The 26414-nt window shown below is 37.9% G+C and overlaps 2 protein-coding genes across 12 annotated transcripts in view; one reads left to right on the forward strand and one right to left on the reverse strand.

Moving 5' to 3' along the window:
• The window catches only part of CngB (Cyclic nucleotide-gated ion channel subunit B), a 150267-nt gene that overhangs the window by 121372 nt on the left and 2481 nt on the right, over positions 1-26414 (forward strand). For 2 of the 11 annotated variants that reach the window (XM_087352887.1, XM_022087254.2), the window contains exons 2-15: positions 11646-11763; positions 15629-15761; positions 16673-16829; positions 17206-17339; positions 17609-17767; positions 18833-19092; positions 19523-19612; positions 21267-21454; positions 21687-21828; positions 22458-22617; positions 23315-23496; positions 23966-24129; positions 24582-24683; positions 25713-25839. In XM_087352887.1, coding sequence (XP_087209013.1) covers positions 11701-11763; positions 15629-15761; positions 16673-16829; positions 17206-17339; positions 17609-17767; positions 18833-19092; positions 19523-19612; positions 21267-21454; positions 21687-21828; positions 22458-22617; positions 23315-23496; positions 23966-24129; positions 24582-24683; positions 25713-25839 — 2061 coding nt within the window. In that variant the 5' untranslated portion in view covers positions 11646-11700. Of the gene's footprint in view, positions 1-10860; positions 11089-11645; positions 11764-12417; positions 12529-12623; positions 12645-12807; positions 12847-14799; positions 15134-15236; positions 15362-15628; positions 15762-16672; positions 16830-17205; positions 17340-17608; positions 17768-18832; positions 19093-19522; positions 19613-21266; positions 21455-21686; positions 21829-22457; positions 22618-23314; positions 23497-23965; positions 24130-24581; positions 24684-25712; positions 25840-26414 lie in introns of those variants that run through there. The other 9 variants (XM_087352886.1, XM_022087264.2, XM_022057107.2 and 6 more) reach the window with 9 other exon arrangements.
• Positions 4863-8673, reverse strand: LOC110826577 (venom serine carboxypeptidase). Its single transcript, XM_022057337.2, has 6 exons — positions 8330-8673; positions 7520-7706; positions 6891-7037; positions 6439-6513; positions 6138-6304; positions 4863-5596 (listed from the first exon to the last, which is right to left on the reverse strand). Exons 1-6 carry the CDS (start codon positions 8636-8638, stop codon positions 5060-5062), a joined length of 1422 nt encoding a protein of 473 aa, XP_021913029.1. The 5' UTR covers positions 8639-8673; the 3' UTR covers positions 4863-5059.

Below are 26414 nucleotides of genomic sequence, written 5' to 3' on the forward strand. Positions count from 1 at the left end.
CACGATCCTGCGTCTTCTTAAAGTCTATAGGGGACAGTTCTTGGGAAACTAATAGTCTCTTGGGTACTCAAGGAATTTTGAGGCTTAATTGAAAGTTAAATTTCGTTAATATGCCCTTATCCTGAGCCAGATGAATTCAATCCATACCCCCGAACTCTATTTCTTTGAGACCACATAATAGCCTCCCATCTACGCTTATGTCTTATAAGTGATTTCTTCCATTTACATGTTTGGGCTTTGGTTTTGTAAACAATCCTTATATCTCCCACGGCGAAGACCCAAAAATTATGAGGCTCCTCGTTATGTCATTTTCTTAAGCAGTTGTAATATTTTATATTAGTATTGCACTAAGATGTACAGTTATGCTCGCATTTATCACCACGAAATAAAGGAGCAGGAAGGGCGTTGATACAGCCACATGAATTTTAATTTCGACACTGCACGGTGATGCCAGCTGACAGCGCCGACAAAGTTTGTAAGATTTTAGGTTCTCAAGGCTTCTTGTCTTCTGGAATGTTGCAGCGTTTATGGTACCTGCAATTGTTGCTCTGATTATGTACTCTCCGATTTACGTCTCAAATTGGCTTGTTTTCTGACATCTTCTTGCCACATAAATGTGTTATATAGCAATATATATGTTTATATATGTATGTAATAGGATAGTTTACTATTGACTGGGTCTGTGTGTATGTGTAAGGCACAGGACTCAACAGACTCACTCGTCTCTTCATCCGTGACGAGTGAAAGGTCCAAGGCCGACGATTGGTCATCTATTTTTCTCTTTTATTTGTCCATAGAAGTGGAACAGTGAATCTGTAACTTGTGTACTAGGACCTTTGTTAGCGCGTATTTAAACGTCAGGCTTCCGGCAAAAACATCAAAACGAAATGTAAAAAATTGTTTTTCCCATCGGTGTGCGAAAGATCCATTTGGTGTGTTTCTAAACGTGTAAGGCGCCAGGAGTTGCCGATAAGTATCTCGCCTTTCAGCCTTGCAGATTAGTTTGTAATCTGTTGTTTGCTGACTGTAGTTCGTTATTTGTATGTGTCTTGTATGTCATGTGATGTCAATTAGTCTGGTGTGTGGATAGACGCAGTGTAGCGACCTGAGTTCTTCTTTGACTTCTGATTTGTGCCAGCATTTGTTGACCTCCGACAGCATGACTGACGATATTCTCAATAATGACGCTGGATGGCAGAGTATTTGTTCTTTTTTAAAGCCTTGTTAGTTATGCAGCTCTCAGAAGTAGGGTGCCACGATAAAGAATTATAAGCCCAAAAATAAAAACATGATATTATAATTTACAGTCAGAATTTCATAACTGTAATTTCGAAAAATTGTCACTTCATCCTTGTTTTTATATATAAATTGTGTAATCACATTTCTCCATCATTAGTCCAAAAGAAAATGTCTTAACAGAGAAGAAAGTTCACCGGCCGTTGGCTTTTAATAACCTGTTGACCCTCAGATCCCCGACGGGGCCGAAGGCCCTCACCTTGAAACGGAGGGCTCCAACAGGAGGATTGGCGTAAGGTATGCCCCGGAAGCTGAAGTAAGTTTGCTGGCACTTGGACGTCTCTTCGCGCCTTCTGAGAGCTCCCTGGGCCACAATCACTGTCACAGTTTCCTGCATAGCTTTGTTCGGATCCCTTGTCAGCAGACTAATGACTGCCAGGCCGGATGCCCAGCACGGCTGTCTGTCTCCCTCCTTCGAATTCCAGTTCGGTGATGTGTACAGATGGTAGGCTCATGTTCTTTGCGCAAGAGTAGATTTGTTACGCCTGTCATTACCTAGGTCAAAAACTTTTCTGCATGGCTGAGTGTAGCTTGTGTAATGACCCTCTTTCGCTGACTGGCGGATATGTAGGTCACCCTTCACCCTTGCATGATTTTTTAAACCAATAATTTGTATGCATTTCTCGTTTCACCTATGCGTTCTGCTCCTTTAATTTCATCGAACCAGCTGTAGACGAAGCAGGAATGCTAGCGACTAGACCTGTACAGGCCAGAGGCAACTCCCCCTATTTTACCTGATGACGAAAGCTGAAAACAGCGTTTGAGAACGTTGTGATTGTATGATTTGATAATTTGTACGATGGACAAAGTCCAAAATAACAGTTTTACACATTCTATTTGAATCTATGACAAGGAGAACATTAACCAACGAGGAACTTCATACTATGCATTCTTCGCATTAGGGAGAACCTCGGATCGAAAGTAAGTTCGGATACTTGCTTTTCTTCAGTCAGTCCAAAAATACCCCTATTACTAGTACGACGCAGGAGTGATTGTTAATCGAATGCGACGATCGGTTGCCTCGTGTCAGAAAGAATTACCTCTTGCAAGAAGTTGGACAAAAGTGAGTCGGATGCTAATCATGGAAAGATCAAGTTTTATGCTCCATTTTGAGTGCAAAAATTATTTAGCGTATTTTCTTACTCTTAAGGAACGTGTGCTTAGCGAATGTTTTCACGATGTTTTTAAAACTTGCAGGGTTTATTTTTTCTTTTGGAATTTCAGCCATTTTAATCGAGCGTTGTTTGTTGGTTTGTTACATACGAGTTAATATGCCTTAACTCTAATTAGTGATATATTGAGGATTGGAATTAAGTAAATCCAATGGGCCTATGTTCCATTTGGAGAGACGACTTCTGCAGCGCCGTGCTGGTATGGCAACTTCTTTGACAAGCATGTTAGGCGTGTAGCTCTAACATGTCAGTGTAGGCGTTATTATCTTCCCTTTAGGTTTCCTCCGAATCAATCTGACACTTCCAAGAGCTATGGAGTTGTGCGTTACTGGTGATATGAAGTCTTGTTCGGATGAGCTGAGTAAAACCAGTAAAACAATTGAAGTGATAGTGTTTGAAATTTTGAATCTGAATCTCACAAATGAAAAGTTGACACTGAATGAGACCAACCAATGCCAGCATGCGGTAAACATTTGTCAGTCAGTCGGACGGCTTATTAATCTTTTCTTTTCGGAAGTTGCAGAAAATACCCATTCCCTGGCTTATGTTTAACTCTGCTGATATAATGTGACATGTGAATCCTGGTACGTGGGATGTCTGAAGTACAGGTAGCCCTCGATTTGCGCCGATTCAGAATAACGCCGATTTTGAAACCAGAAAGTCAAAAAGAGAAGAAAAAATACTATTATTTGTAGCGTTTTACAGTGTTTCTCATACTGCTTCTTATACTAAATCGTAATTCTTACATCGCTGATTTTGAATAAAAATTATAAATACAGTCATCTCTGCAATTACTTTTGTTTCGTTAACGCGAATTTGCTCCAATGAGATCGATGAATCGGTAAAAGCTGTTTGTGAAATGCAAATTTTTGCATATGCGAGTTTGCTCTTATGCAATTTCATTCCTAGCGCTTGAAACTTTCTAAGGACTAATTTAATCTCTGCAGAGGTACCGGGGTTATATTTACTACGATTTTCTATGGGTCGGCGTCTTACATGAATGCAACTATCGCATAACAGCAGAGGTGACTGTACACATCAATCACATGAAAGAATCGCAGTCAATCGCGGGGACCAACGAATTGCCGATTGTAAGTGTATAAAATATATTCTTTAAATCCCCTTTATTTTATTTACGTTATTTCAGAGCTTTAAATATAATGACATTATATTACTCGTCAATGTTTGGGTGCTTGGAACGCATGTCATTGACTTCCCATTGATTTAACTTATACAGTCGTTCAAATGTACCCCTAGTTCGTCCAGGAACACATCCACGGCGTAAGTCGAGAGCTACCTGTACATAGAACTTTTTAATATGGCAATGTCGCGAAGGGATTGATGCAGCTAATTCGTTTCTGTGGTAACGCGCGGAAATTACAGTGAAAGTGATGTCTACTGAAGACATTATCTAAAATAGGTCAGTAGGTTTAACTCTACTATGCAGTGCGGGCTATGTTCTTAGACATTATCTCAGTGTGTCATTGTGACGCCGACAATCGATAAGCTGGTCATGGCATTCGCCGTCTGTATGGAACTCGAAGGTTCATTTCTGTGTTCGTAATACTCTTTGCCTAGATGCTAACTTGTACAATTTTATCTTGCCGAATTCTTCGTAACTTTTCCGAAGTCTCCCTGTCACCCGTTTCTGCTTTCTGACTAAACTTGTGAGTTAATTTCTCGTATTTCCCATGATTTCTACGTGTTATGGAAAACTTCATATTCCCTTGTATGATCAGCGTAATGATATTACATGAAGAGTACTCCTACAAATTATGAAACCCATGTTACATGCTGTTTTCTCCGCCCTAGTGGTATTTCCTCACTCTTACATCCGAATGCTCTAATTGCACTTCATGTTTCTTGTTTACTTTAATATTGTGGATATTGTTATTATAATTGCAACCAGTTACCTGAATACGGAAGTTGAGATATGTACCGAAACATCGTTAATGTCAAATAGTAGCCTTAGTCAATGGACAATGTCCAGTATAACTTAAGAATAATCATATTGAATATTATGTACAGCTTTGCAGATATTTAATGGAATGAAACAACAATGAACGACGAACCCAGTTAATTGAAAACTTGCTAATGAAATTCGAGCGTATAATACAATGCATTTTTTGTTATATATTGTAGGTGACATGTGAACTTCCTCAGGTCTGTAAATTAGTACCTACTTGTTTAAAGTAATTGCATCTATGTACCCGGTACACATTGAAGTATTTTAAAAATATTTATGAAGTTGTATGTGTAGGATTGACTTTGTAACAGATTTTATGTTGCCATGATGTTCACTGACAGTAATGTTCAAAATAATTCACACATCTGTAGTAACAAAAATGATGTACATTTAGCTTACATTGTACGTATACCACGAACATTAGGACAGAACTTTCTACATGATCTTTATTATGGAGTTCATTTGTTGAGACATAGGCATGCAGTTACGACGAAATATTTTTGATTTGCTTCTAAGATACAGAGATATTTATTTTGAAGTGTTTGTTAGAATGACATCATGCCGCAAAACTGCGGGTTCTTTAGAAGGCCTCGTTACTTTGGTTCTTAAGTAACGAACGTCAGCTTTAAGGTTGCTTATTTTTCGGGACTAGGGCGTCTCTAGTGAACCGATAGATCAGGTCAAAAGCCCACACAGGTTGATCGGTAGGCACCATGTGGCCCGCGTTCCGCACCAGTACTTCGGTGAAGTTTCCACCAGTCTTCGTGTACCCTGCCAGTTGTTCGCCCACATACCAGGGCACACGCTCAGCGTTGCGGTACCCCTCTGCATCTTTGAACTCCAGAGTATTGTACATACCGACTGTCAGTGGGTATGCAACAATAATGTCCATCTGCCCGCTGTAGAAGAGCACTCGGTAATTTTCAATGACTTCCTCAAGCCACGGTCGAACTGAGTTCATGAAGTCGGGGATCATCAGCTGGTATACAATTCCACCGCTTGAGAACGGCTGATCGCCAACATGCAGAGCTAGGCGCACTTCCGGTAGCTCTACAAAATTGTACAGATCTCCTCCCACTTCCGGTTCAACTTCGTACAGCAGGTTGTACAGGTTCCAGAAATCTGACTGCACCATGAATATGTCCAAATCTCTGTTCCAACTCTGAAACATGCATGTAAGAGAATGTTAGATCTACAATTTGATGTCTCGTTTTATGATGTTTAAGGTTCGAAGTCGGTCTTTTGGGTTGTAGCCCCGTGTGAAGTAACAAGGCGCTGGAGAATTATAACGCACGGATACGTCAAATGCATGCGCATTATACGAAAGCCTCACGGGATGACACCACATTGGAGTGCGTATGAATTTGTATGGAATAATATTCAAGCGAATATCGTATATTTGAGAAATTTAATATGGTAGAATGGCTCAGGTGAGGGTCCTTTTGTGGGATAAAGTATTCAGTTTGTTTATGGATTTATTAGTTACTCATGAAAGGATACGGAAGGAGACGGGCTTGGTCTAATTTAAGGCACTACCCGTTTATTTACAGGGTGGGGTGAAGAAATTCGGGATACCTAGTGTAGGACCATGGAAATAATTATGGACTGTGGACAGATGCATAGACGTCTGCTGGGAGATGAATATATGTAACATGGATGGAACAAAGACTGATGAATTAAAATGGAAGAATTTTTGTACACACCAAAAAAGCTTCCACGAGTCTGCCTTCTTGGATTTCTACTTTGCCATTCGATTCAACAGCCACCATTTCACGATACGTGTTGGTATCTACCAAGCCTAGCTGGAACAGGAAGTGACTGTAGTCCAGGATGGTGATGGGATCAGTGAATCCATTACCAACTGCTATTCCTGTGTGCAATAGGATTCATAACACTTATTCAGTCATATTGTAGTGGGTAGATTGTATAAAAATAAGATAAAGTGAATGATTGTGCACATTTTCCTATCAGTTATCTTCGAAACAGGTCAAGTATTTTTCTTACCGTGGAAGTTAATTTTCAGCTCCGCTGTAGGATTGTTTTGGTGTATTGTGTGAGCAAACGCGGGTACATATTTTCCTGTGGAAGAATCAAATTGTGGTGCATCAAATTATTAATATAGGTTCTGGCAAAAGGGTTCCAGAATTATGTCGACAAATATACTGTTCCTTGCCACTTAAATAGCCCAACAAAACCAAGGACAGGCAGGGCAAGATACTGGACGAACGTAAAAGAGCAAGTAGAGACATTTATCCAAATTGCATATGGACGTCTTTAAATTTCGAACAGTAACAAAGACTAAATTTATCACACGAAAGAGCTAATTAGTAATATAAACTTTCATTGCCACAATAAAGCGTCAGATTCTGAAATATCTTAAGCAAGTGTTGGGAACGCCGCACCCAGAGGATTAAAATTATGTAAGCTAGCTAGATTTAAATTTATGTTTAACCTACCAGCGTAGGATTCTCCTGTTATGAAGAAGGGAACTTTTTGCAGTTCCGGAAATAATTTCAGAAACTGAATAATAGCGGAGTATAATTCAGCTCCAACTTGTACTTGTTCTCTGGCATATCCTTCTTCGTGGTCTGTAAAGCTAAATCCTGAAGAAAGAAATCGTATTGTATCATTAAAACCGAAGTAACTCTACAGTAAGTGGATCATTCAACACATATTCCTGGAATAGAATTGTCTGAATAAGATTCTAAGATTGTCAATCTCTTTATGTAGTTTAACGTAACATTCTTGTAGAAAAGAAACTCTGTATTGTTCCTGTCCAAAGAAAGAGGTGGACCCAGGCGTGTCGGTTTTCGAGACACTGAGTGATTCAGTAAAAGCTGAGAGTGGAGGTAAATCTCCGCACATTCCTGAATCTTGGGTTGACTCCCAACGTGGACACAATAGCAAAGAAAAGAATTCTGGTCTTTTCAGGGAATATAACGCCAATCGTCCAACCCACCGTCAGTCGCATTAGGACTCTACTGTCTCAGCTTGTCCGTAGCACACTAACATTTCTTAAATACGCGGCAAATAATGTAGGCAACACAATTATTGTTGATAAAATGTGTAATTTTTATTGGTCTACCTGTCCCGACGGGATTATCTATGAAAATGATTGAGTGATTCTTGTGCCATGAATACGGATTCTTGTCGAGCGATTTTTCGTCCAGTCCGACAAAGAAGGGACCGAGCTCTGTGAAGAGCCCGTACAGAGACGTCGATCCTGGCCCTCCTTGTAGCCACACCAACAGAGGAGCCGTGTCATATCCGTGCTATAAAGACAGAGAAAGCCGCAGGTTAAAATATCGCTGAGATGTTTTAGCTTTAAAAGGTTTTAGTTAAGTAAAACTTCAGTGAAGATTTCATCGTCCTGATGACGGAGGAAATATGACCTCTGAAACGTTGGTAACCATCGACCAGACTACACAGCGCAACAACCCAGAAGACAGAAATCTTCATACTAAGAATCGCCCTGATGACGGAGGCAGTATGACCTCTGAAACGTTGGTAACCATCGACCAGACTACACAGCGCAACAACCCAGAAGACAGAAATCTTCATACTCACCGCTGTGAAAACCTCAAATCTTACAAAACGTCAGTGAAGTCTTCACTGACGATCAGCCGTGTCAAGTGGTCTTAAGAAACCGACGTTTCGAGAGCCGTATAGTCTGAACTACTGGCAGCGTCATTAAATAAACCACAAATGAAAAGTAAACGTATACGGTTAACATTTTGGGTAGCTTAAAGTGCATTTGTTATTTTATCTCATTTGATAAAATAATTAAATTAAGGGAATTTCATTTATTGATTTAAAATTGTGTTTGTGGGAAACATTTTTTGAAAGTATTTTGAAAATAAGCTGTCATGATCTTGGCGTGGACAGAATTACTTACCTCAGCCGGGAAAAACCAGAAGAAGAGATTGGAGTTGTATTCCTTGTTCACAGTGAAGAAGCCAGAATGACTGCGAATGTCTTCAGGGATGTGCCCGCCTTTGACAGTGGACAGTTCGCGGGCTTCCTCTATTTCGCCAGCCTCGATGTATGGCGTGAGGAGCAGTCTGGAGCCTACGTCACCTTCAACGGGGACAGAATTCCGGTTGACATTGGAGCTTCTCAAATGATAAGGCGATCGAAGCAGTTTTGCCGAATTGGGAGCCGCTGCCCATGCTAGCAAAACGATTAATGATGTCGCAGTCCACATCTTGATGCAGATACTGAGTATCTGGTATCCGCTGCACTTATACAAGTAGCCTTTTTTATCTTTATTTAACTTCTTAAGATCTCATTATCCGATAACGAGTAATATCAAGAGTGTCTCCTACCTGTTCTAAATAGATAAGGGTTTAGGCAATAAAATAATTTTCAAGACACTTCATATCCCGTTGATAACATTTTTGTGGAATCATCTGCCCAAGTTTCGCAGTTTATGGAACATTAGTGGGGTCACAGTTTTTTAATTGTATGTATCCGAATTTGTTTTAGTCATAACTATAATTTTAATGCGTTGTCAGAAGACCTTTGTTTGTTGATTTTCATAGTTCTAAGTATTATACAATAAAACTGTATAATGAAAAGCTTCGCTGTGTTATTAGCACGATCAAATAAAGGAGTATAAAATGTAAGGGGCATGTAGCATGCATGGGAGAGACGAGAAATGGACCAAGACTATTTGGGATACCTGATCATAGATGGGAGGGAAATATTTAAAATTGTTGTTAAGTACGAAATAATGGCGTGAGCTGCATTCGTCCGGCTCGGTGTAGAAACCTGTGGCAGGCTGTGGTGAGCTCGGCACTGGACCTTCCGATTCCTTGATCAGCTGAGCGATCGTTAGCTTCTTAAGAAGGACGCCCTTCCGTGGTGATGGTTCTGAGTGCAATAAAAATCGTGCATTTTATTTCATCCGAGTCGGCATGACGTCGAGATATTGTGTGTTGAATTATTGATGAGTGGTGCCTAATACTATCGACTTCATTAAGAAAGTGAAGTTACACACCTGCAGCAGCTTTATAGAATCTCTAGGCCAAGGAAATTCCCTAGATAAGATGATATGAATTAAGTCTTTTGTGATAAATTCAAAGAAATGTTAATTTACTTATGGTTCGTTATATGACATTGGAAAAACCTAACAAGATAAAGATTAATTATAATATAAAACTTATAGTTAATAAACTCACTGAACATACATCGCAAGTACAGAATCATTTTTCTCGTCAATAGCGCATTCTGCTGTTCTTTGTGTATTTAATGTGGTAATAATATGTTTCTATGAAAAGCCTAGGGCCACTGACGGTCCTGCTTGTGTCACCCTCAAATTTCCTGTCCCCTGTTACAACGCCAGTCATGAAACTAATATATGTCACACGATTTCCGTGTCTGTATTGCGTAATAAAAGCTTTATGTAGACCCGTCGCAAAAAAATCTTCAAGTCCTTGTATATAATAGCGCTGTTTCTGTTTCCATTTCACAATTTCGCACTTCAATTTTTCTTTTTTAGATGAGAATATATTTAACGTTTTAAATGCCAGTGATAACTGTGTGTGCTACCTGTTTTAACAACAAACAGCTGCATTTTGTTTACGGAATGTATTTGTGGGGTTCTCATGATTCTTAGAGGAAACCACTATCATTTCCTCAAACAGGACTGACCAAGTGCTCTTTCTGAATGAAGAGCGTTTATTGTAAGGAGATGGCTGTCTTTTGGGATATTACACAATATAATCTGGTTGATGCTGACCGGCATTTCGGGGGAACTAACTGCCATTCCACCATTATTGTCCTGACGAAGGTGATAGTAAACTCCTCTGAAACGTCGGTCAGTATCTACCAAACTACACGGTGCAGTATCACAGAAGACGGCAACTTTATACTCGTCGCCGTCGGAACCTGAAATCTCACGGGAAGCGTTGTATTTTCCTTGCTCTAAGATCTTCGTCTTCAAAGATGCCGATGTGTACAGCCGATAAGAGGTTGTTAGGAGGCCTAATAACCCCTGATCATGTTATGATACGTTGTACAGGGCCTGTGGATTTTAACGGGTTGTTTGGAACGCGCTGACTGTACTGTATCTTTATCTTTATCTTTGCTTTGCTCAATAAAACTCACAGAACCTTTATTGCGGACTGGGTGCAGTTCGCAAGTTGATGCCTTCGTTACGTTGTAATTCAACGAAAGAACTTTTTTGACACTCTCAGTCTGTGTCGGCGTTGTTCCTCTGAGTTGTGGCACCCTCTGGAACTGTAGGTAGACACCAGCGTTTCGAAGAAACGTCTGTAGCTTCATCCGTGAAACATTGGTGTCTGCCTACAAGTTTACGTCGCGCCACAACCCACGAGGAAGACGTCGACATCTACACCACCGCAATACCAATACGGCGAGAACCTCAAATCTCACCCTCACTCTGTGTTCTTACCTTATTTTCAGATGACCCTGACAGTGCATTGCCTTTTTATGACTGGTGTCATTCGCAAGCCTTTCACAGCGTCGACGTGCTAGTAATAAGAAGTGTTGACAATGAGTCGACAAACTGAGGGGGGGGGCATGAACCTCACAGCGACGAACTGAACTGAATGTATGTTTCAGTGATAATTAAGTCAGAGATAAAAACGGAAATGAAAAACGTTTTGGTTCTTCGGCCTAATCTTTTAAAAGGTAAATCAATATTTTTAATATAAAAGTCACGATGTTTAAAACATGAGTGAGAGAAATAGTAATTTAAGAAGTGCATTGCTTACAAATTTCATTTTATTTAAACCTAAGGTCTCTTCTTCAGAAAGGTAAAATGCGTCATGCAGACACCCGAATATTTTAACTTTTTTTAAAAACTGAAAAAGGAACAACGACTGTTACGTATTCCGCATATTTAGGTTCCTTAAACTATAAAATGCGGAGAGTTTCTTGACTCTTTTATTCTCAACAACATTCTGCTTCGTGGAGTCCTCCTAGAACCCCGATAGCATGATGTCAGACCATTTTCACAAACGTTCAGAGCTTTTTCATCTGCACACCCATTTGGCAGAAAATGTTCACTTGTGTTATGTACTGTTTGTTCGTCACATGTCCCGTCGGTTGACTACAGTTACGCAAACGCATTATGACATTAATTTGTTGAACATTAATAAGACAGTAGGTAATTAACGTTATTTTGTATTCAGGTAGTGGGTGTGCAGCGAGTGAAGGCCATTAAGATTATAATTTTGCTCTCCCAGGTGGGACAATGTGCCATTGTGAACGGTGGACACGCAGTGCGATGTTAGAGTCAAGATGGGCGTAGAAGATACGGCACCATCACTGCCCATCAGCAGCGAGCCCATCGCGTGGAGACGGGTGAGTATGCAGAAACAGATAACTGGATTCTGTACTGCAAAGGGGGTTGGAATTATTTTCTGTGAAAATGGTTTCACACGATAAAAATACCGTAAATACGTGTTCTTTATATCCAATGAAGATGAACCACTAAAAAGTTGTCAGCCAGGAATTTTCTGTGTAAAATCTGACGTTCTTTAACGAACTTCCAGGGATATATATATCGAAATTGTAATTTTACGAAACTGAGTGATTCACTATGCTTGTGCTTATATTTCTAGTCTAAAGTAGTTTTGCTTACCATAGTTCACATTTACTGTTGTAAATAAATCGATCTTAAGGGGTAGACTGGACTCATCTATCTCATGACAGTGATCATAGGCGGTCTCTTAAGTACGCGATAGTAGACTTTCGTGTACCATAAAAGGCAGGATATGTCTTTACTATCTGAATCATTATTAGCTCCTCAACAAAGATTATATATACTCCATGAAGTTAGTTTATGTAGCGTCTTAGAGTAACTCAATGAACAAGAACTGATTAATTGGTTGTAGTCTCGTGGCTTCTACCAATAGCCAACTCTCTTTCGAATTCATGTATTAGTACGGTCCATGTCTGTGTGAAGACATGTGATATGTACTACATTGATCGATCGGGAGAGTCGTCATCGTGCGCCGATGCTGTTGTCATAGTAACGGAGCGCCTCGAGTGTCCGCAACCAGGCTATGGTGTGTTTCAACAAGAAACCCTGAGCACGCAATGGATAGAATACGTTTAATTAAAAAGGTAATCGTACGTGGAAGCACATCCTCTGTTCTTAAGATGTTTTCGTATCTCTTGATAATTCGATCAGATTTATGGAATTACGTGTAACTATTTTGAACTACACGTGAGGAATGCAGGTGGGTTACACCCTGTTCCTTTCTGGGCCATTAGCTTGATTAAGTGAAATCGTGCATGTCAAAATTCTGATACTCAAGGGAAGGTAGTTGAGTGCAGTAGAGACTTGTGCTTCAGTTATGTTTGTGACTGTTACTCTGTGTCGTTGCCACTGTACTTCGTGCGTTTACGTCATTGAGAATGGCAACTAAATCGACTACCATGGTAATGAAGTTTAGATATTATATCAGAATGATACAAATCGTTCCTGCAACAATTCTGCCTTCCACAGTGAGGGAACATAGGTGTTAACAGTTAATTTTCGGGTTACTGTCGATTATTATTGTATTTTCTACGGTTGCAAGATACTTGGTCTTTGCAAGGGGCACTGTCATCTATTGCGTAGATAAGCAACTTTGAGGATAATTCTTGACATTGAAATTATTTTTATTTAGTGTTCTGTCTGACGACAGGTCCATATGAACAGGATCCTTCCATCCTTTTCTCGGACTGGGACCTGTTCATATACGTTCTTGGCAGATGATCCACAAGTGGTTTGCCATTGCCTTCTTCTGTGTGTGAATGGAGTAATTGTTGGGATGCCACGGAGAAACCGGGGAAGCCCCCGGAGGAAATCTCCGTGTTGCCTAGACCACGGCCTTACCCAACACAAGTTATAAATTCGTGCACCGCCGGGAATCGAACCCGAGACCCCAGGATTACAAGGCCAGCGTTCTAACCGCTAGACCACCGTGGCATATTAAAATATTTTCAGTGTGCGTTGTGTTTCAAGGATTGAGTTTTACCATCTCTTATCGGTGCTGTCGTGTCCGTCATCAGATTTCATGCTTCAAGGTCACAGCGAAATCGTTTAGCTTCGTAGTACGAACTGTGGAGTCTAGGTGAGTGACGACAGCTTAGAAGTCGCAGTGTAGCAGAGCTGGTACTGTGGACTTAGAGACGCGCGAAAAAGGGGGGAGTGGGTGAAGTCCTTCAGTGGCATTGAAACATGCAGTTTGGTGACGGCTTCTATAGTGTCGAGAAGACTGCCCATAAATTGTGATCCCTGCTCAAGAATTACAAGTGAATATGATGGGCGGATAATGTTATATTGAATCTCACAGAAATTGATAGTGGTGTGCGGATTGGACTCATCTAGCTTGAACTAGTCGAGTGGAGGATTTTGTCATTCAGGAGATTAATTTTACAATTCCAAAATAAGAAAGTGAGTTATCAGATTCTCACGGCGACGGGTATGAAGATGACCTTCTTTTGGGATATTGACTGACGTTTCAGAGGTGCTTACTGTCTTCATCATTATCGCCGATAGAGACAGCAAGCACCTCTGAAACGTCAGTTAATATCTACAAGCCTGCGCTGCGCAACATTTCAGAAGACAGCCATTTTCAGGTGTCAGGTGTGTTGGTAAATGAGTAAGTGATTTAGTCTAAAATAGTAAGTCTGTGTCATCTCAGCAGGTATAGCAGGCGTGTAGACAGGAATTCGTCCCTCAGAAAGAAATATGTTATGTAACTTTGAAATGGTAACCAAACTGAACAGTTGTCACAGAGAATTATTCAGTACTCAAATAATTCTTAACCAAGGATTCCAGCCTCTTTAGACCTGGATCCACGTTCAGCCTTTCTTATCCACTCGGGGGCCGTAGTGTTGTTTATATTCATAGTAATTTATTATAAATACTACAAACTTACTGTCGGAAACAGGTACAAACTTTGAGATATGAGGTTTAGGTAGAGTAAAAATACATTTTATCGAAAGCATGTGATGAATTTTTTTTTTGTATTCTACCGAGTACAGATTCTATTCGAAATTATACAAATGTTCTTTCTCAAATTCTTGAAGATTTTATGCATTTGGAATCAAAAATCGTTAAAATTTAAAGACTCTTGTTGATTTTTAATTAGCCCGCTCATATTTATTTCTTTTACGTGACTAAAGAGAGTCTGAGTATGTGGTAATAATGTGGTAATAATTCTTAAGCAACGGCCTCCATGAAATTTGCTTCCTTCTTTCACCTGTTCGATGTCGTTATTTGTAACAGCAACACCGTGTCCTGCGTGAGCCCTCACATACTTATTGATGACAGTTCTCGACCGCATACTTTATAAAACTAGTTCATTATAATCCAGTTCTCAGGAAAAAGAAAAACAGGACAAGTATTGTCACTGACACAACGTACTGCGTGATGTGTGTACCAACTTCACTTCAGTCTGCGAGGTTATGACGTGCTTTAACTGCTATAATAATCAGGCCACATGAATTGCTGTTGTTCACACTTGCACTAAGTCACGAGGCACTTGTTATCTCTTTCTACAAGAAGAAGAAACCACCCTCCCCCGGTACGAATTAAATTTTAAATACACTACTGAGTAGTAGGTCAACTTCTCCGGAACGATCAGTTGACCAGTTGGTGTTTAAGAGCGCACGCAACGGAAACAAGATTTAGGTACTTTCTCTTTTATCTGAATATGGATCCGTTTCTTATTGCAGAGTAAGTATCCAAGAACGAAGTTCGATTAAACTTCGTACTGATAGTTCTTACTTCCAGTCGTGACCTCTAATTTTAATTTTTCGACATATCGATCACGTGGTCTGCCATTCTGTGTGGGCCTAATGACTAATTTGAAGTACCCTTTAACATTTTTTTTTCAAGTGTGAAGTAGAATGAAGATCATTTCATATTAACTTTGCACACCGCAGTGATGCAGTAAATGGTAAGGTCTGTATCATCCATAATCATACCAAATTATACAGCGCGTTCGAAAAGTCACTGTGCATTTGCGGTTATGTAGTAATATACGACCTGGCATCACTCACTGTAAATGGCAGTGTGATGGCAAAACTGGCATATCGTTGTTAAATGCACAGTGACTTTTCGAACGTCCCGTATTATGATTCTGCAATGAAACACAAGGGACATGCACTTTGCCTACTTCTTTCGCGGAGTGAGAGTTCGTTACGTAGCGTAAATAGGCTGTTTTTACAGCGGATGGTGTACCCAGAGCGCCTTGAGCTGGACAGCCTCATCAAATCCAATACACAGTCACCGGCTAGCTCCTGGTGCAATGAATCTCAGCTCAGCGACTTGCAGGAACCGGGGCAACCGCTGCACTCCACAGGTAGGTCGATGGGTCGGAGATGAATGGAGAGATGGGTGGATGTATATATTTCTCCTTCTGGAATTTTGAAATAAAAATATGGTGATATTTTACAGCATATAAGTAACATTCAGTATTATGTGTTTCTAAAAATGTTACGTAATTGTGACAGAATTTAAATGTGTGAGAACACATTTAAATTCACATACAGAAGCAAGAGATCAAGATTAAGTTCACCATGAAATTTATATAAATATGACATACTTATACAAGATCTGCCACTGTTTTCTGTTTTTAATTCAGTAAGTATTAAGTTATGTGACACCACTTATTCTGTTACATGAGCATAAATTGAAAATATTATAAAAATAACAAGGACAATCATTTGATAAAGAGGGATTTACTGAGCGGTGAGTGGAAGAAGTAACACTGCTGCTTCCGTTGTTGTTATTGTAATTAATTTAAGGAGATGATGATGGTCAGGACATGTAGATCAGATTGGAAAGGCAAGAAATGTATACAAAATTTTTGTGTGGAAACCTCTTTAAACCATATAGTCTGGTTCAAGTTTACTGACATTTCCAAGGTGCATTCTGCCCCCATCATTAGGGGAATCAGGGCACTCATCACTCTGATGATGGAGACTGTAGTCGCCTCTGAAACTTTAGTAAACTTCTACCAGACTACATAGTGTAATAACCAGAAGACAACCATCTTTGTACTTACCACTGTGGGAACCTGTAATCTCTCCTCTTTTAAATGTATCAGTTTAAATACGGAGACAGAGATAAAAGATTAAAATAGATCTAAAGGAGAATGTTTAAGTTATGTGAATTTTATTGAAGTTGTTCGTGCTTTTGTGTAAACTATCTTGAACTTGTAGTGAGAATCTGTACAGCTTGTGTGTGTATCTGCTTGCATTGTTGGTGCAGATATCCCTGGCCTTCAGTCACGTAAGATGACAGTTTCAGGTGTCCCAATGCTCCTATCTGTGAGGTCTCTGGATGACTTGGAGCAAGGCAATGCAGACAGACAGTCCACCATCAGCACTAACATCTACCGGAGCAGTAGCGATGAAAACAGCTCCATGTAAGTGTGAAGTTTCATTTCAGAAGCTGTTAGTATAATGTTATGGAAGTATACATTACTCAGATTCTGCTTGTATATACCAGACAAAATAACATTTTATTTATCTACTTTGCTAGTTGAAAATATACAGCTCTCTACATCTGTTAACCAAGACCAATTACAGGTACATGATAGACATTACAGGTAAATTACAATGAAGACGTGTGTAAATGCATCCACTGCATCTGACTGGCTTCAAACCCAAATAAGGAAAATAGGATGATGTAAAAGATATTGTGTTGTCAGTTTTAAGTCATAAATATGTGGCATTCTTGTATATTCTTGGGGCTGTTAATCAGTCAGTGCATCTATGTCTAATAATTTCATGTTCTCTCAGTCTTCATGCTGATGGTCAGCTGTTCATCCATCAGAGAATTCGGCACTTGGTGCGTGCATTTACTGAGCGTGCGCAGAGAATCCGCCGTCGCATTGAGCTGCCGCCTACTCCTTCCACCATAAGCAGTGACCCAGGTCAGAACTGGTCACAAGACAAAGAATCGTTATTGCTCTTCACCAAGTTTCTTTCATTTCCTCTCAAGTCACGTGTCAGTGAACACGTGTGTAATTTGGAGATATGTATGATTGATCGTTAACCATTTCACAGAATTTTCAATGTTGACATAAATAAGATATTGACCAGTAGTGAATAACTAATTTGTGCATGAGGAGACAAAATTTTGCAGTTCTGGTTAAAGTAATCGTACTTGGTACTGATGTTCTATATTCCTTACACTACATAGAAGATGGGAATGATCTGCGACCCCCACCTCTGTTCAGAAGACTGCAGCTCACAAATTGTGAATCTGCTGACTCCTCCACTTGTGCTCCTGTAGCCAGCTGCAGGACTTTCTGGGGGCACATTAAGTCCATCCACTGCAACCATGCCTTGGATCCACAGAGTAAGTCATGGGTCATCCTTTTGCACTATTTACAAAGCTAATTTATTGCTGCATTACTTAAACATTTCCATATAATCTATGTATAAATAAGACTAATAGTTAAAAAGGAAATAGAGTATTTTTAATTATATCAGTTAAATTATTAATGATGATTAGAGGTATTAGACTTGAATTTTGGCACCAGTCTGCATGTATTCTTTAAAAGGTAAATATAATAATACTTTTGATAATTTCTGCATGATAATGCTCCAACATAAGGCAAGCAGGATTTCTGAAACCAAGGTTAGAGTCATATCTATTTGTTCCTTTTATCTGACACATGTAGAAGAAGATAATTAATTAGCAAGCAACATTTATTAATAATTAACCTTAATTGGAAACCATGTGCAACTAATTTCTATAACAAATTATCTGTATAACCATGTAATGTTGATTTCATTAAATATTTACATCAGTTTATTCAACAAAGAGGAAAATTTAATCCAACTATCTAATCCAGTCCAATCTAATCTAAATCCAATCCAAATATCCAACAAATTTCGTCATTGACATTAACCCAAGAAAGACAAAGGAGAACTCTTACAGACCAATCCCTGAATCAAGAATTATGTTTTAAAATACTTTTAGTCATGTTTTATGTGCAATATTAAAAGCACCTGTCAGAAATCAGTTTCTAACACAGTAACAACATCTGTATATATCACAAACAGTTTTGCATTGTTCCATTGCTAGTCCACGTCAGGGTTCAAAGATGTCCCCCTCCTCATCTGCTTGAGTTGGCATGAAGCAGATTACATTCCTAGGTTAAATAAAATCTGTAGCACTTTATGCAGTTTAGCATAAGAATGAAAATATAAGAATAAAACAGTTTATTTAAATAAAAATGAAAGAGGTGTAAATTTAGTTAAAATTTCCAATAAAATAGATTTTCACAAAAGTATAATGGAGACTGATCTGAAAATAAATGCCAGTCTTGGTTGTTTTATTGTGAGTCTGTGCTACAGCAGAACTGCTGTAAGCTCTAATCATGTACTACAGTACAACTACAGTGTACTTATATTTCAGGATATGGATACATCTCATGGTTGTTTATTGTGATGCTGTGCTACATGTACAACTGTTGGGTAATCCCACTACGCAACACCTTTCCTTACCAAACGACTGAAAATACACCCATCTGGCTGGCACTTGATTACTCTGCTGATGCCATCTATTTTTTGGATGTGGCATTCATAAAACCCAGGCTCAAGTACTTGGAAGAAGGTTTCTGGGTTGCAGACCTGAGCCTCACCAGAAGAAATTACATACAAAAATGGCAGTTCAAGGTAAGACTAGTCCACCTTATATGCAAAAATCTGCAAACATAAGTTAATAAATTTTCTCTGAATGTAAACCAGACATGTCAGTTACACCATGTTGAATAGGTGGGTACATACTGCTTAGTATTTTTCAGCCCAACTGCATTAGGGAATGTCTAGATGAGAAAAAATAAAGCAAGGCAAACTGGCACTTGTTAATGTTTATTAGAAACACTTCACCACACATTGAGTCTGTTTTAAATATGTGTGTGTATCTGTGACTTATTTCAATGTTAACTACACAAATAAAATTGACTTAAAATATGCATACTTTGGTGGTGTCTATATGGATTGTGTTTTTATTTGAAGTGTTAGACATTGATGTTAATATCATCTGTTTTAAGTTATAGAATGAAAAACAGTTACAAATTAACAATCTCTTTCTTTTCATATATAGATGGATGTTCTGTCACTGCTGCCTCTGGATCTGTTATATCTCATCTTTGGTACAGAATATCTCATGTTGAGGATCCCAAGGCTCTTAAAAGTAAGATTTGTGTATAAATAGATGACTATATTTGTATGTTTTCCAAAAATAACACATAGTTAATGATAATATGACTGTAACTATATGCTGAGATACCTATACAAATACAGAACAGAATCTGTAATGTGTTTTGTATATCTTCCTTACCTGTGTTTGTGTCTATCTATGAGGTTGCTGAGAGAATTGACAAAAGATTCTGTACAAATGAAATACCATCTGTGATTTCTGGTAACTTCATTTAACTTAATTTAGACACTCACCGATAATGTGCATGGCCAAATTTAAATTTGTGGTACCATAAATTGTCTGGAATATTTTAAAAGATTACAGTTAATAGGAAAACAGAGGTGATGTTTTATGTGATTACATGTGTTACAGCAAAGGGTTGTGTTACATGAATTCTGCTCAGTAGTGAATATGTTTCACATGTTCACAAACATAAAGTTGTGTTAGTGATATTGTGTTACATATGTATTTGAAGTTATTCATGATACTGAGGCTGAAATACTCATCCTTTCAGAAGGGAAGTCAAATTGAAAATTAGTGAATACATTGCTGACTAATTGCATAACTTGTGGTTTTAAAGAATAGGATCCTAAGGAAAATATTTGTACCTAAAAGAGAAGAAGTGATAGGAAGCTGGAGGAAACTGCATAATGAGGAACCTTATAATTTGTACTGTTCTAGATTTTATTAAGTTGATCAAGTCAAAGAGCTGATAAATTTGGCTTGGAGGGAATTTATTCCTTTATGGAAAGGGCATGTAGCCCATACGGGACAGATGGTTAGTGCATATAAGATTTTAGCCAGAAATCCTGAAGGGAAGACAAGCACAGATTTGGTGATAGTATTAAAATGAAAAAGTGGCATGGACTGGATTCATCTGGGACAGGACAATAACCAGTGGTAAATTCTTGTGAACATGGTAATGAAACTTCAGATAGACCAATTGCCAACCTCTCATGCTTTCAGAAGAAGAATCAAAATTTTCAACAGTCTACCATCAAATCTCACAAGTCTTGTAAATAAGATGGAGCAATTTAAGGTAGCATTAAACAGATACTTAATTACACAGTCCTTTTACTCTGTCAATGAATTTATGTTGGTTACAAATAAGTGATAAATTTTTCTTGTGTATAATGAGTAGATCTATTTGTAGCTTATCATTTCTCTAGGTGAATACTTTGTTTTGTATTATGTGAAATTTATATAATAGTACGAATTTACTTTATAATATGTATTGTATTATTATTTTTATTATTATGACTTTTTCCACATCCTATTGTCATCTGACTGTCTTATGGATCCATGGAATGTAAATAAATTATTATTATTATAATAATGAAAAGCAGAGGATTTCTTAATCATCAGAGGAAGTCAAGAAGAACTGGTCTCCATGAAGTTAGTTGTGTCTTACAATGGAATTTCAAGAATTTATTCCTAAACCAAAATTGGACTAATATGTCTCTGAAGATGATGATCAAAGCACTGTCATTGTACTTACCACAGAAAATCTTGAACTAAATTGAGATAAGATTTTCACAAACAGGGGGATCAATGAAATCCAAAATTTCTCACCTCAAGTCTGAGACCTGAAGTTTGAAATAATTCCATTGACACTTATCTCATTCTACAATGAATTTCTCTCTTCCAGGTTCAGACATTTTGGGAATTCTTTGACCGGCTGGACAATATGGTGTCTTCCCCATATGTGGTAAGAATGGCCCGCACACTCACATACATGCTGTATCTCATACATCTCAATGCCTGTGCATATTATGCTTTCTCATCTTGGAAAGGCCTTGGCACCAACAGCTGGGTCTTCAATGGTAAAGGCAGTCCGTAAGTTAAGAAGTGTTGTCTATGAAACTTATTGGTTTATGTTGATTGACTGTTTTTTTATCTGTGATTTCACTGTGTGTGCACTTATGTACATAAGAAACCTAAGAATATGTCAAGAGATGTAATCCAAGGCTAATTCTGGTCAGTGCCTGTTTTATTATGCCTGTTTTCTCCTAATGAAGATAGTCTATGTAATTGAATATTAATCTGATAATTTTTAATAATGTTTCAGGTACATTAGGTGTTTTTACTTTGCAACAAAAACAGCTACATCAATAGGAAAAAATCCAAAACCAGAAACGGAAGAAGAAAGTCTTTTCATGACTTGCAGTTGGCTGATGGGAGTTTTTGTTTTTGCGATCCTAATTGGTCAGGTATGGCCAAAAATAATGGATACTATAGGAACTAGTATTAACGGTAATATTTTTAGAAGCAAAATAGTTAGAAATCAGTTTAGGAACACCTAGATCTACAAAAGTACAACTTATATCTACTTGCCACTCAATATCCTCTTGTCCAAAGTTTCACAATAAGTTTTGTAGGAAGGCATTAAAAATAAAAACATAACAACACAGAATAGCTTTTAGCATATTGGAATAAAGAAATGCATTAATACTCGATAGCTCATTTATATTCAGTTGCATGGACAACACACAAGGAGCTCCATTGACAGAATTCAACATATGCTTCACCAAATAATACACTCTTTTCAAAGCATATGAGTGTCAACCAAGTCATAGAAATTGGGAGAATATTACCAGAAAATTGTATTAAATTGATAGTGAATACAATTTATTTAAGTCTAGGAAGTTATTTTATTTGTGTAGTAATTTGATAATACATCCAGTCTCTTAAGAATTACATTGAGCCATTATTCCAGTTGTAGTCATTGTTGGATCTTTATCATAACAAGAGGAGACAAATGAGAAACAAATACAGCAGAACAATATGTAACACCTGTTGCATAAGTATGTTTAAACATGCTATGTATTAAATGTAATAGATGCGAGATATAGTCGTCACAGCAACACGGTCACAAACTGAGTACAAGAAGTTGGTAGATGAAGCATTAGAGTACATGAGGTGCCTCAATCTGCCTCATCATCTGCAGGAACGGGTCAAATTGTGGTTCACATTCACATGGGAACAGCAGCACACTCTCGGTGAGTGTTATTTTACTTATCTCTTACTGTGATGATGTGAAAGATGAGAACATTCCTTAAGGTATGTGGACAGGCCTGTCACTAGAAAATTCATAGCTCTTTGTAGTAAAGTGTTTACTTGTTTTTCCCCCTTATTTCCAATTTCCTTTGCCATTCATCTTTGTCACAGAGTATATTTAGCATTTCTTATGATTCTCAGAATAAATAGTAATTATTTTCTGAAACAGCTTTAACCACCTGATCTTTCTAATGTAGGTGGTTGTGTTTTCTTTGAGGTAAGAACTGAATTTTTAAATATTGTACTTGTAGTACATATCATTTGTATGTTATTATTATGGCTTATTCTGCATCCTGTTGGAATTTGACTAACTTATGAATCCACAGAATGTAATAAAGATGTATGATGTATATAATTATGTAAAGATGTTTGTTAGTTTTGAAGCAAAGTATATGATATTTAATCTCATAAGTATGTTATTTATCATATTGAGATTATAATATAATAATTTATAAATTTAAATAATAATTTTAACAGGACTAGCAAATACATCTGTAAGAGAGCTTATTCAGCATTTGTGTGTCTTGAATGTCAGTGATGGAAATAAAGGAGAGAGGTCCCAGAGAAAGCATGTCACCTCACCTCAACAGCTACTGTAGAGTCTTTGAATCCCATATAATGAAGCATTATTGGTTGCAGATGAGAGTAGCATTATGGACACACTACCACATAAAATGAAGACAGACATTGCTATCAATGTGCACATCCAGACACTAAGTAAGGTGCAGCTGTTTCATGACTGTGATGAGGCCCTACTGCGGGAACTTGTACTCAAGCTGCGCCCAGTAATATTTCTACCTGGGGACTTCATCTGTCGCAAAGTTAGCACATATTTTGAACTTGCTTTTGGGTTAGATTAGCAATTGTGCCCATAACCAGATCTAGCAAGCAATTTGGTATGGAGAGTCTGCAGAAAAGATGAAGCCTTTCTTTGGCACCTAGAATCAGGAAACTATTCACAACTTACTAACTATATGTTATTCTTTTTGTTTAAATGAACAGTCTATCCCTCACTAGCAAGAGGGGTAGCCAAGTTTAGCAGTCATGTGCTAGATACACATTAATAATTCTGTTTTGCGTAATTCATTTGCTGATTGATAGGATAAATTCTCTGTTTAACCTTCATCATATAAAAATAGAGATTTAAACCCCTGTACTAGAGGCTGCCAGATGGATTTCAACTCAACTCCAGGGTTTAATGGTTTAGCAGGTGCTACTGTGACACAGCCAGGTTGACATCATGAGGCGCCACTTATAAAAATAAAGGATAAATTGTTGTTTTGCTTCAAGGGTGAAGTCGGAAAGGAGATGTACATTGTAAAAACAGGGCAAGTCCAAGTGATGGGAGGAGAGAAGGAATCTGAGGTTCTTGCGACGCTCACGGAGGGTTCTGTGTTTGGAGAGATAAGCCTTTTGGCTATAGCAGGTTGCAACCGGAGAACTGCCACTGTTAGGTGAGTTAAACCTTCTTCCGTAACTCAGCATATAAAAGCACAATACTACTTTAGATTTGACTCTAGTTTCTGTTATGAGCCCAATAATATGAATTTTACAGAAAAATAATTTAGTGTTCAATTATTTGTTCAACGGCAATGTTTATGTTCTTCAAAAATACGACTAAGTTAAAATATTTGGAAATAAGTAACACATCAAAACAACATTCATGATGAAATTAAAAGCAGATTAAATTCAGAGATACTTCTTGCATCCAGTTCACCCCCATCTCCTGCCAAAAAATGTAAAGATTAAAATATACAATCATTTCACCAGTTTTATTTAAATGGTGTGAAAAAACAACTTTTTAATAGATACATTACAGCACAATTCATCACCATGGCCAAGTTTTTATGACTCACTTTATTACAGTAGTATGATCTTGGATTGTCTTCCTTTTTGATATTTTCAGGTCTCGGGGATTTTCAAATTTATTTGTGCTCAGTAAAACAGATCTGAATGAAGCCATTGCATACTATCCAGATGCTCAGGAGATTCTCAAAAAGAAGGCAAAGTAAGTGCTCTCTCTCTGCCTTAAATTGCCTTTGTTACCTTACCTAATAATTTTATATTTCTTGCATTCATTTTTGTAAGTGATGGTGTTTATGCTTGTGTGGCAGTTTGTATTACTCGGTTTCATTTCACAGGCTATTATTGTAATTGTATATGCCAGTCTGCTACCATGCATTCAACTGTTTATTATCCAGTGTAATTGTAATGTATGTACATATACCTGACAGAGTTGCAGAGTCTGTCTGTGGATACAAATATCAGTATATCATTAACAGCGGACATAATAATCAGTTCTAATCATAGATGTATGCTACAAATATATCATAAACATATTTCTGCTTGTGTGCTTCTTATTGAAAGACATGTCATTTTGACTGTCAACTGATATTAAAATTAAGAAGCAATAGCTTTAGTAGAATTTGTGATACTTAACAGTGTTTTCCCAATAACTTACAGAATATTACTTTCTGATCTCAGAAAACAGGTTCCAAGATGTAGTGGCTAATATTAAAAATTGTTGTAATTAAATTTTCAACTCATAATATATAAAACACACATTTACAGATCTAGTTGGCGTTTTGCTTTTCATTTTAATTTTATTTTTAAAGATAAGTGAACAAGTGTCACTTCAATATTCTGCGGCAGTGACAGGACGCACCACAACAAGCACGTCAAATAGTTACATGTACACTTACAAGGTATCTTCCTGTTTTTCCAGTATATCAAACTTCCTTATGGCATATATCTTGTGCAGATGATGTAACATTATGGATGATTGGTTATTAATCATTGTATCATACATCAGCTGTTGTGAACAGCTGAGTGATGATAGTGGCAAACCCATGTGTCTACAAAGAATGTGTAGTGGTTTTAAACCTTTGATTTTGTGCCATTTTCAGTATTTCACAGGGATGTTCAAAGGACTCAATTAGTTTTATGAGGCAAGGTTCACCAAAATAGCCAGATAATCAGAAATGACTGTATTCCAAAGGCTGGTTTAAGACCATTGCAAAATTATTTATTTTTTCAGGCAGCTGATAAAACAAAATGCAGATAGGGAAAGAAACAGTAAAAAAGGACAAGATATGGCAGAAGTGATAATTGGAAACAGAGTTGAAGCACCTGAAACACCTCGTCTTGTTCACACTGTGATGCAGGCAAGTCTGAAGTCCATGTGTTACTAGAACATTCCATGCTATTTGGTAAAGTATATGACAAGGGATGAACAGACATTTAATCTGTTTTACTGTAAGATGCTTGGTTGCAAAAGACATTCAAACAACTGTGATAAATTCAATATCTGACTGAACAAATACAAAACCCCACTTTATGAAGCAAGTTTACTGCGTTTCAATTTCTCAAACTTTGGTAAAGCACAAATAGCAGTTTCTGTAACACTGCTAGTAATGCCCTACTTGCAAGGAAAGTGCCTAATATAATTGTGGTATTTGTGCATCCTATTCTCTAACAGTAATTTAAACATGAAGATTTCTGTCTTCTGGGTTGTTGCGCTGTGTAGTCTGGTCGATGTTCATCGCCCTGATGACGGACGCAGTATGACCTCTGAAACGTTGGTTAACATTGACCAGACTACACAGTGCAACAACCCAGAAGACAGAAATCTTCATACTCACCGTTGTGAAAACCTCAAATTTTACATAATTTAAACATGTTTTAAGAATGTCAGTTCATATGTCTATTCAAATGCAAAAAACTAAACATATATAACCAA

Source organism: Zootermopsis nevadensis, unplaced genomic scaffold, assembly GCF_977971745.1.
Source record: "Zootermopsis nevadensis isolate Lab colony 2312 unplaced genomic scaffold, Znev_1.0 Znev_ptg000021l, whole genome shotgun sequence".
NCBI classification, from domain to species: domain Eukaryota; kingdom Metazoa; phylum Arthropoda; class Insecta; order Blattodea; family Termopsidae; genus Zootermopsis; species Zootermopsis nevadensis.